Source organism: Lithobates pipiens, unplaced genomic scaffold, assembly GCF_037356315.1.
Source record: "Lithobates pipiens isolate NorthernLeopardFrog02 unplaced genomic scaffold, aLitPip1_a1.2 Scaffold_19, whole genome shotgun sequence".
Lineage (NCBI taxonomy): Eukaryota > Metazoa > Chordata > Amphibia > Anura > Ranidae > Lithobates > Lithobates pipiens.
In genome coordinates this window covers 406,340,730-406,352,679 of record NW_027507764.1, presented here as the reverse complement: position 1 = coordinate 406,352,679, position 11,950 = coordinate 406,340,730, and the positions used below count along the sequence as shown (strand labels likewise).

The 11,950-nt window shown below is 40.3% G+C and overlaps 1 protein-coding gene across 1 annotated transcript in view; it reads left to right on the top strand.

Moving 5' to 3' along the window:
• The first annotated feature begins 1,448 nt into the window (after positions 1-1,448).
• The window catches only part of RAB31 (RAB31, member RAS oncogene family), a 46,859-nt gene continuing 36,357 nt past the window's right edge, over positions 1,449-11,950 (top strand). Inside the window, exons 1-2 of the mRNA XM_077492448.1 lie at positions 1,449-1,650; positions 11,307-11,386. Of these exons, the coding sequence (XP_077348574.1) occupies positions 1,615-1,650; positions 11,307-11,386 (116 nt within the window). The 5' untranslated portion in view covers positions 1,449-1,614. The remainder of the gene's footprint in view (positions 1,651-11,306; positions 11,387-11,950) is intronic.

The window sequence follows — 11,950 nt, the reverse complement described above, 5'->3', positions numbered from 1 at the left end:
GATGGATGGACGGACACACAGGGATGGACGGACACACAGGGATGGACGGACACACAGGGATGGACGGACACACAGGGATGGACGGACACACACACAGGGATGGACAGGCATGTCTCACCCTCGGCTTATACACGAGTCAATAAGTTTGCCAGTTTTTTTGGGGGTAAATTGGGGGCCTCGGCTTATATTCGGGTCGGCCTATACTCGAGTATATACGGTACATACTGTAGCAAGAAATACATTCAGTGTCTAAACTACTTGCAAAAACGTATTAAAAAACAGAGGTTGTGGTTGCATGCATTTGCAATCATAAGTGAACTCAATCTTCCGTTATAGCAAGTCCAAAACATGCCTCCAACCTCCCCCCATAGCTAAGTAAACACAGATATATCACCATGACATCATAATGGTGTATGTATGAACAGAGCTTTTTTCTCATACCTCCCAGTTTGCCCTTTTTAGAGAATACAGAGCCAAATATCATTTTTTAGTACTAGGTGGTTTGTATGGAATTTGCAAACAAAAGGCAGTAAAATGGATCTCTAGCAGCAACAACAGACCGCCCCCTCCCCCCCCAGCCAAAATAGATTCATCCAGCAACAATAGACCCCCCAAGCAAAAATAGACCCCCCCCTCAGCAACAATAGACCCACATAGCAACTATAGCTCTCCCAGGAAAAGTACCCCCCCAGCAACTATAGTTACTCCCAGCTACAATAGATCCACCCCAGCAACAACAGACCTCCCAGTAGCCAGCAACAATAGACCCCTTCCTCAACAGTAGGTCTATCCCATTTACAGAATGCAAAAAAAAAAAAAACACCACCAGCAGCAATAGATCCGCCAGTAGCCAGCATGAATAGACCTTCAGCATACCCCAGCACTCCTTGTCATTACATACATTCAGTGCTGGAGGTGCTGGGACTGCGTTCCCTGGCGTTCTCGCTGAAAAAAAGCCCTGTATGTGAAAATATGGGGGCACAAGAGGTGTAGCAGTGTCATAAATTGCTAGAAGCAAGCAAATCTTTGTAGTGAACAACTTAGTATATCATTTCTGTTAGTGTCCTATAACAGAAGGTCTTGAATGTGCAGTTTTCCAGAGATAGTACTGTAGCAGTGAATTCCTCTCCACCCTTTTTCCTGGATTGCAATCACTTTCCACTTTAGCTCATCCTAGCTGTTATGGTTTACGTACTGGAAAAAAAACCAAAAACGACAAAAATCCTTAAATCTAGTGACCTAACAGTTAATACAGCACCTCCTGGATACATAAGGGATTCGTCTCAGTCATTGCGTGCCCCTAAAGTATTTTTTTGTATAATGTGCAGCATTTTTGGGGGATTACGAAAGCAGCAAATGAGTAGCTGTCTGTAGGCCATGTGACGGGACTGCCCATAAATAGCCCAGACTGGTTTCCGTTTGTTTTGTAGGAATTAAAACCTCCTCTCTCTCTCTCTCTCTCTCTCTCTCTCTCTCTCTCTCTCTTTTTGTTAAGTCAGGAAATTATTTGCATTCAATCCACATGAGCATACAAGAGCAGCTTGGGAGATGTCTGTGTGCTGAAGTGCTGCTCTCCAGATGATGTGGTATAGGAAACAAGAATCCCTTTAAAGGATGGCTATCCGAGAGCTGAAAGTTTGCCTTCTGGGGGTGAGTGTTGTTTAAAATCGGTTTTAATCGAAGGTTACGGGTGGGATGGCGGTGTACAAAGGAACAAAGTTTCTAACCGAAGAAGGACATTGGTTTGCTGATTCTGTATCAAGTGCTGATTATAAATTCAAGTCACTGGCAACTGTACTTACTTGGCCCATAGGTTTATCCATTCTTCTGCCAGTAATACATAGTGCAGAACTGCATCTCAGAGAATAAAAGAGAGGAAAGGTATTGCACAAAAGAGACAACAGAGATGCGTTACTTAAACAGTGGCTTTACAGCAAAAACTTCCATCTTGCTTTTGTCTTTTTTTTATTGTTCCGTACAACATGTAACCACAAACTTTGATTTTGGCAGATGTTATTGCGGCATGCATGTGTTGGCAATTGTATACAGTTTTCCTTTTACTCTTCTATTATTATTCTCAGTGCCAGGGTATTGTTCATTTTTTAAATAATTTTATATGCTGAAAACCTCTTAGTTTAGCAAGTACAAAAGGACTTATAGTCACAAGCTGCAAGCATATAGAGTAGATCCTGGGTACTGCCTTTTTAAAACTAATTTTACAATTTTTATTCCCATCATTTAAAAGGCTAGCCATTGTCATAGGTGTTGTTAAAGCTGAACTCCAGGCAAACATTTAAACACACAGATGAAATAATTATCATTATCTAATCATGAGATTTACACAGCTACCACACAGCACAGCTCCATCTAGTACAAAAGTTGGTCTGATCTTTCTTTGCTGCAGTTTCACTTTCACTTACAGCCTCCTCCTGAGGTCCGGTTCACACGGAGGCAGCACGACTTACAGCGCGACTGCCTCAGGCGACCTGGACGCGACCTCTGCAGCGACTTGCAAAATGACTTCTGTATAGAAGTCAATGCAAGTCGCCCCCAAAGTCGTACAGGAACCTTTTTCTAAGTCGGAGTGACTTGTGTCACTCCGATTAGAACGGTTCCATTGTACAGAACGGGACGCTACTTGTCAGGCGACTAAGACCCTCACTCCTATCCTGTGTCTGGAGAATGAAAGAAAAGTAACATGCCAGTGAGTTCATTTTTCTGCTTTGTCCTCCAATCAGTATTCTGCGTGCACTGCAGCAAACCTGGTTGGCTCATGCTTCTTTCTCCTCCTCACTAAGCTCTGCTGTAGATGGGGACTGCAAGAGACTAAAGGCATGTGGGCGCAAAAGACACCGCTTTCAGATCCATACAGAATTTTTATTTTATGAACCTGAACTCAGCTCTGTTATTGCCAATCTAGAACCCAAATCAAAATCTTGCGTTTGATATAAGTGTTTTTTGGCATAATTTACACTTATACACTTGTATATGCGTATAACTGCATATAAATGTTTTCTAGTGAAGTTGAAAGATTCGAAGAAGAATTATATGGTTATAATGCTGTTCAGACATACAGTATCTCACAAAAGTGAGTACACCTCATTTCGTGCTGCTGATTCTGTCTAAAAATCTGTGCATGTACTCCAGTGATTGGTGGCATGGTGTTGTTCAGAGAAGGTTTTCTAATTGTGATATCAGTGGAAAATGTAAGAAAACAGAAGTGCCCTGCTCTAACAAAAATTGAAAATGAAGAAACATTCTGCATACATTGCTAAATAATCAAAAAAAGCAACATTTAAAATAAATCATCATTACAGTGCATAATTCATTAACCATATATCAACAAAACCTTATATAAAATGCAAGCTAGTGAGAACCACATTCATGGTGCAATATACAGACCATACACAAATTTGACAAAAATAGTAAACCACTATATAGTGCATTGCTATAGTGACCACAAGCATTAAAGTATCTCACAAAAGTGGGTACACCCCTCACATTTTTGTAAATATTTTATTATATCTTTTCATGTGACAGCACTGAAGAAATTACACTTTGCTACAATGTAAAGTAGTGAGTGTACAGTTTGTATAACAGTGTAAATTTGCTGTCCCCTCAAAATAACTTAACACACAGCCATTAATGTCTAAACTGCTGGCAACAAAAGTGAGTACACCCCTGAGTGCTGCACATTTCTCCAAACTTCTGTCTTTAAGATCCAGCATAGAAATGAGTATGTTGATTTCACTGTGTGCATTTGCTAGAAGCTCTGGAGTTTACCTGGCTTTCCTGATCTGCATACTTGCTCCAGGTCACCGACTCAGGAAATAATGGAGCCAGAGATGGCCAAGTACCTAGCAGTTTTATAAGGAGGTCAGCAATGGTAGCCACTATATTTCTTTCAATGCAGTTTCCTTTTAAAGCTGATCTCTAACCTAATCCCCCCCCATACCCCACCAACTAAACTTTAAGAACCTTGCTCCAGTTAACCCATTTTGTGTTATAGAATATTGCAAAGTTTAGCTGTTCTTTCCCTGCTGAGATGGTAAACCTTGGGACATAAGGGTCTACACTGATGGTCAAGTTTTTCTGGGCTTTTTGGGGAACTACCACTCTCTGCTGGGGAAAACACATAAAAAGTGAGGGAACCACCTCTCCGGGGCACCCTAGTTAGCAAGACACCCAGAGGTTGGGTCCCAGGTCTTCCCAAGCAAAGGACATGCTGCTAAGGATGTGATCCATTACTTTGCACTTGACCACCCCTTGTAAGAGCCCACCTGGGGTTTCAGGGGTATGGACTCATGCTTGACTAAAGGATTTAGAGGACTTTTTCACCTATTTAAGGTATGACTAACTCATTGGGCAATCAGGGGCACCAGTGGACTAACTAAGATGCCGCATACACACGATCAGAGTTATGGTCGGAAAAGGGTCTGATGGTTTTCCTGTCAGAATTCTGCTCAAGCTGTCTTGCCTACACGCGGTCACGCCAAATTCCGACCGTCAAGAACGTGGTGATGTATAACACGTACAACGGGACTAGAAAAAGGAAGTTCAATAGCCAGTAGCCAATAGCTTCCATCTCGTAGTTGAATCTGAGCATGCGTCAGAATTGCATAGACACGATCGGACCCACCGATCGTAAAATTGAGAACATGCTCTAAAATTTTTGCTGGCGGGAATTCGGCCAGCTAAATTCCCATGGAGCATACACATGGTCGCATTTTCCGATGAAAAGCTCTCATCTGTCTTTTGCTGTCCGAAAATCCGATCCTGTGTACGCGGCATTAGAAGATCATGTACAGGAATGTGTGCTGAAGACATCTTTGTTGAACTGTTCAATTCAGTGAAAAAAACATTTATTGTTATTCAACTTGGCCTGGTCTGAAGTTACTTGAGGACATTCTTAAAGGGGTGCATGCATGTATGGCATATCACAAGAACTGGGCTTACTATGGGACAAGATGATTTAGAGAAGATGATGCAGTACAGATTTTCAAAATGCGGTGAAGCTGTTCAAAGGAGGCTTTATTGCCATTGCTAATGACTACAGTACTAGTGTCGAGTGGATAAGCAGCCAGTTGGGAAGTGGTGTGGCTTGACATAGGTGATGGAAATGAAGGCGCTTGTGTGCTTAGGCTCTTTCCTTAGCTATTGAAACCCCAATACTAGGTCCGACATCACCGAATCCTAGGCACTCAGTATGGAAGTCACGGAAAATGGAGTGAGGCCTCAGGAGAAGAATAAGCACAAGATATGTAGAAGAGTTCAACTTCCTAGTATTCAAGTGTAATATATGAATCAATGTAACTGGCAGTGAGGTGACAGATTACTGGGCTGGTGGATTCCAGTACAAACTTAGCAGGACCAGCTCAGAAATGCTGCACAACCGAAATTAAAGAAGAGTTACAAAGTGTAATATAGAACTGTTGCACAGACCACGTATCTCCCCTTAGAAATTGGCTGGCTATGGTAGTCCTAAAAAAGAAGAGGAGGAGCCAAGATCGCCGCCAGGGGGCCCCAAAAGAGGGGGATCTGGGCCACTCTGGGCAATACCACTGCACAAAGCAGGTAAGTATAACATATTTGTTATTTTAATAAAATAATAAATGTATGACTTTAGTAACACTTTAATGCCAACCTTGAGGTAAATGACAGTGGCAGCCAGCCTTTGGGGGCACCAGTGAGCAATTTCTCTGGGTCCCCACCCCACTTGGGCGTAGTAATCCCTGCCCTCAACCACTCTTAGCTTCGAGAAGACTGTGAATTAAATGATCAGTAGTTGTGAGATTGCTCACTTCTAAAGCTTATAGCCAGTGGGGGACAGCATCAGATAGATGCTGCAGCATGGAGGTGAGTATGTATGTTTATTTTATAGTCCAAACTTTTTTAAATGATTTGTATACATATTCTGGGCCAGTGACTGGTGGATGAGAATAATAACAGACAAGAGGCATTTTTAAAAGTTCAGCATTTGCAGACTCTGTTTCTCTTAAGCTTTCCATACACTATTCAATCTAATTATAACAATCTTCTTTAGATTCAATCTACATATTCAAATAGTATAATATCAGACAGACCCTTGCACTACATAGTTTATGGTAGCTCTAAAGGAGAGTATATGTTGTGTAACAGGGGCGGACTGACCATTGGGTCACTCGGGCACTGCCCGAGGGCCCCTGGCCACTAGGGGTCCCCATCAGGGTTGCCAGCCTCAGTAAAACCAGGAACAATATGTAAAAATCTGTGTTTTTTTTTACATCTATCTCTGAAATGCCCCTTACCAACAATCCTTTTGGGCTAAAAATCCTGAGATTATAGCTGTCCCACCTCTCCAGTACCCTCTCAGCCAATAGAAACATGTCTGTGTATACTGTGTGATTGTATACTATGTGTGTGTGTTTGTGTCTACTGTGTGGCCCCATAATCTCTGATTGCCTGGGGGCCCCATAATCTCCTATTGCCCGGGGGCCCCATGAGTTGTCAGTCCGCCCCTGTTGTGTAATAATATTTATAGGGTATGGTCAGCCTGTATTATGAAGACTTTGAGGTGACAAATGTTCTTCTTTGTGATATAATGTTGGTACATTTGTTTATATAAAGGCAGGAAAAATCTTTCTGCTTTTTACATCTCTACATGTACTCATTTCTAGTAACAGGGCTTTAGGAAATGCCAGAGACAGTTTGCGTATAAGTGGCAGTGACAAGACAAACAGTGCATTCATCTTGTGTGACACACTAGGTTTTCTGTACAGAAATTTGGAGGGCAGGCTCAACAAGAGGAAATTTTGCAATATCAGATGTAAATAATTTTGCTAACAGCAAGGAAAACAGACCACATACAAAAGGATGAGCTATGTAACAGGCTGGCGAGTTCCCTGTCTGTTCCACCTCCCCCTCTTCCCTTGTTAACCTCCGTCCTCCTTGTTTCAATCAGAGAATGCAGGCAAATGATGTGCTTCCTGGAAATTCATCCAGATAACATTTCCATCTGGGAAATAGCTTTGTAAACTACCGATGAAAGTGCTGTGGATATTCTGTCTTATTTGCTCCGGCCAGGAAAAGGAAAATCCATAATGTTATTAAAATGATACAAGGTCTGCGTTATTCAAGTATACTTTTCTAGTGACCTACTTCATGAGTTACTGAGACTTGCAGCCGAAAGTTGAAGATGTGGGAATGTAAGATTAGAGGCCTCTACACCATATAGCAGTTCATATTGACTTATATTAGTTGTAGATTACTTCACTAGTTGGAAAGTACAGGAACTTTGAAACTTGAATGCTCTTCCTTATGTGTGGGGTAATCAGAAGGGGGAACTGATCTGGCTTAACCAGTAGCTGTTAACAGTCCTTTGCTAACCTGCTCCAGGCCTTATAACAATAGACCCTACTCTGCTCCTTGTACTCAAGTTTTGTTTTTAGAAAATGTCCCTATATAGAGGTTAGGAGAAGCCCACATCAGAAATGCCTTTTAACTGTTTAATAAATCATCCTTGGAAGGTGGTGGCACTCTGCCAAAACGTCTACACCAGAACTGAAAACAGTTCTGCATAATTCAGAAAGAGATCTGCTGCTCACAAGAAATGAAGGTTCTTCCACTGCTCCAGACTTCCCCTCTACGGGGAAGCGAAACAAATAATGCCCTACTGCCTACTGATCCAGTCCACTCATAGAAACATCCACACTCTTTTGGGACACCCTCTGCCTTCTTTTTTTAAATCAAAAGGATTTTATTGTGACAAAAGCAAAAGGCAATTCCAATACATATATGCATATATACAGTCCATACAAGAAACAGAAACAACTTTACATATACAGGGAGTATTCATTTTGACTGATACTATAATGTATCTTATATAAGTTCACAGTATATCCTCCATATTGTCTTTTGTAGAAACTTCAAAAAAGGAAAAAAACAAAAACAAAACAAAAAAATAAATTTCAACCTGACTATACCAGTGTACTCTTCTTCCGATACATGTTCTTATAGCTATATACCTTCTACCGAAAAAGTAATTTGTCCACTGCGTCTCGCCATAATGTGTGTCAACCATTGCATGCCTCTTTAAACTGTAAGCACATCTTCACTGGTCTATCAATATTCTAGTAGCCTGTGGAGGAGCTACTATTGGGGTGCCCAACCAACATTGCCATATTTTTTTGAACTTCTTAGGTGATTTTTGTATGATAATAGATATTCTTTTCACGAATAAGAATATTGTTAACTGCTTGGATCCATTGCTTGCTCGTCGGGATCTGGGTAGACAACCAATACCTCGCTATAAGTTTTCTGGCCAAATAAAGTAGTCTAATAAGAGTAATGTATACAGGAGGGGAGTACAACTCTTCGTCCAGACCTCCCAGCAAGCACACCAAGGGATCTATAGATAGCTGAACCTGATAGTATTGATGGTCATGACAATGTTATTCCAGTATCTAATGAGTTTGGGGCATTTCCACTGCATATGTTTGAGGTCTCCCGGATGAGCCTGAAACTTAGGGCATATGAGTCTCTTCTTCCCCATTGGTGTAATTGTACTGGGGTCCTATACACTCTATGTAAAATAAACAGGTGCAATAGATTTTGGGCCGCAGACACTGACACTAGGGGTCCAGCTTTTAGTATTTGCTCCCATTGTTCTCTATCAATAGGGCCAATGTCTCTTTCCAATTTCTCACTGCAGGGCAGAAGATCAGGCGCCTGTATATGAGTTAACAGTTGTGTATAGGTTCTAGAGATAATGCCCTTTTTTTTTCAACTTTGGTTCTGCTTTAAGAGGGAATTACAATGGGCCAACTGTGTGCCCAGTCCTGCAGGTTTAAATAAAAAAATAAAAAATATATATATATATATATATATATATATATATATATATATATATAATTTTTTTTTCTTTTAGATGTTATATGCAGTGTCGTTATACACATGATTTTTTATATGCATTAAGATCGGTGCACATGCTTATACTTTATATGATTTAATGCACTATATTTTGTTTATTCTGGGTATTTACTCATTAACGCATTTATATTTAGACAGCGCACGTTATATACTTTTTTCACAATTGAAAAAAGTAAGGCAGCCAGTGCTTTTTTTTTTTTTTTTTTTTTTTTTGAGTTTGGGCATTTAGCCAATGGTTACAACATAAGGCCTGAAAAATAAACATGCCTGTGGGACATCTTTTCTTTGTGTGTACAGAAAATATTCCAATTGTCCCTATAGATTGTTTATTTCCTGCTTCTATGCCCTTGTGTCATTTTCTGTACACAGATACACAAAGTATGCATATCCGAGTCTGTGCTATAGCCAGTTCTGGATTTAAAATGGATCAAAAGTTCCAAAGATTTTGCTTGACTCTAGGCAAGGGTTGGATGGCCCAGTGGTCGTCCTCCCACGCCTCCCACTCCGTCTTATAGAGAACAATAAAGAGAGAGAGAGAGAGATAGAAAGAAAAAAATAATAAAATCTATATCGACACAGGACACAGTGCGCTTCCTAACATATAGTTTGAGTGGCTAGACCAGGACTATAGAATTTGCATAAACATTAACACCACATTTATAGCCTATTTTGATCTACATAGTATGTATTTTCAACATAAACAACAATTGCTCTGTTTCATGTAACCCCTTATGTTTGATGTTTGTACCTTATTGTTACGCAAATAAACAATTTACAAAAAAAAATGGAGCAAAAGGGGCAATTGCTCTGGACCTCTTTGCTAGAGGGGACTTCAGACTTCCTTTATATATATATATATATATATAAACTATTTTTTCCCCTGAGACTTCAGTAATGTGTTCGATGTCCAGTTTACAGCCTTTGCCAATCTCTGTTCATGTCTCACTCCATCTTAACAGGCAGTTTTATTACATGATGAAGGTTTGTTGAAACCTTTCCAGGTGTTAATATACCTATTATAATATAGTTGAGCATGATGGTCACTAGTTTTTCAGGAGAAAGGTAACTTAGCAAATTTGCACTGATAAAGAATAATCTGAGAACCACCGATGAATGCCTAAGTGCTCTGTGCCTACCAGCTGTACAAAGCAGAGTTCTAAAGATGATACAGTTTGATGAGTTAGTTAAAGATTTTGCAGATGCTAAGTGCAGGAAGAAAGACTTTTTGTAAATATTGTAGTGTGATGATAACTATGATGTATGACTTGACAGTTCCAATTACCTGTGTAATGTGTATTCTTATAGTCAAAAAAATTGAGCAAAAATCAGACAAGTGTCTTCTTCGGGAACCTAACCTATTTACTTAGAATAAATGTGGTTTATAATTCATTTCAGTTCACTTTTTTTATTTGTCATACAATTTAATTTCTATGTTGAGGGGCTCCGAAACTTGAAGTACCCCAGGTCCCCCAAGGTCTACATCCGGGACTAGCTATAGCTATTGATTTACATATGTCATTACTATAAAGATAAGGGAAATATCACATAAGACAAAGGCTTGCCAAATTGGTAGATGTGTGAGGCATGGCAAATACTTGAAGTATGGTAATCCATTAGATCTCAAAATTATTTTCTGTCCAGTGGCTTTCTGTATCTTTGATCCCCACTGGGTTACTCAATAAATTTCAGGTGATTGTTAGAGAACGGTCTGACTGCTGAAACCAACCACTATTAAAGAGGAAGTAAACTTCACTTTTCACTGCAAGTGTACTTGGAAGAAAAGTCGCTGTAGATCCGAGTGGGACATGCAAGGAAAATAAAAAACAGCATTTTAGCTTGCACATGACTGGATGATAAAATCAGCAAAGCTTCCACTCATTTCAAATCTACCCCTTAGATTTAGAGCGACTGCACTTCCAAGTGCACTTTCAGTGCAAAGTGGATTTGCCTTTCGTAAATAACCCCCAGGGAGTTATAACACTCCCTTAATAGCACCATTCCTCCTTCCCACCGAGGTGGATATGAATCATGTTGTAGATGTGGTAATATCCCTGATGAAGAAGTGAAATGTTGTTTCCCTGAAATACTGCTGCTGCCTAGAGCATTGGCATACATGATTGTCAAACATGTGGGCACATTATTTTTTTGTTTTTGTTTGCTTCTATCTGCTAATAAGCAACTGACAGATGAATTATAAACCTGTGGCCATTCACATCCCAATATGGATGTTTAACCTTTTGATGACCTCCAGAGCTGTCCCATATACAGCATATACATATAACCATTACCATAGAAAAGTAACCTCCTATTCAGTGGTAACCTCATATATTTTTTTCTTACAGGCATGTTTAGTATTAGAGGTTAACAATAGCTTGATATTTTTATGATTTAATTTGCAGGACACTGGGGTTGGCAAGTCAAGCATTGTTTGCCGATTTGTTCAAGACCATTTTGACCATAACATCAGCCCCACCATTGGGTAAGTAATACGCACAACAATGTGTCTATTTTATTGACTGTAGGGCTTAATAAATATGTCTGTCATGGTTTGGAGTCATGCCTTAAGGCCAGTAGCTATAGCAACACTGACCAGTTGGATAAGTAGAGAAGCAGGCGCAAAGTCTAAGTACTAACCAGTGTTTACTAGAGCTCCTGATGGTGAAGGTTTTGTTGTTTGTTAGTACCAGGTCGTGGTCCTCAGGATCGCCCCACCAGGAGGTGAAGAAGCCAGGGGCTAGTAGCAGATATAGTAGGTAGGAATAAGCAGAAGCATAGTCAGTAAACAAACCAAACATTTGTAATAAGTGGTTGCAGGTTGGGATCAAGCAGAAGCATAGTCGAGGAACAAGCCAAAGGTTGGTAACGAATGGTAGCAAAGATACAGCCGGCAACAGGAGAGGCAAGAACTTATTGTCTGGATAGAGCACAATAATCTGGTGAACAGGAAGTGCAGAGACATGGCTTAAATCAGGAAGTTTTTGGGAGCAGCAAAGAGTCACAGGTTCATGAAAAACAGGGTTCAAGGCAAGATAATGTAACTACT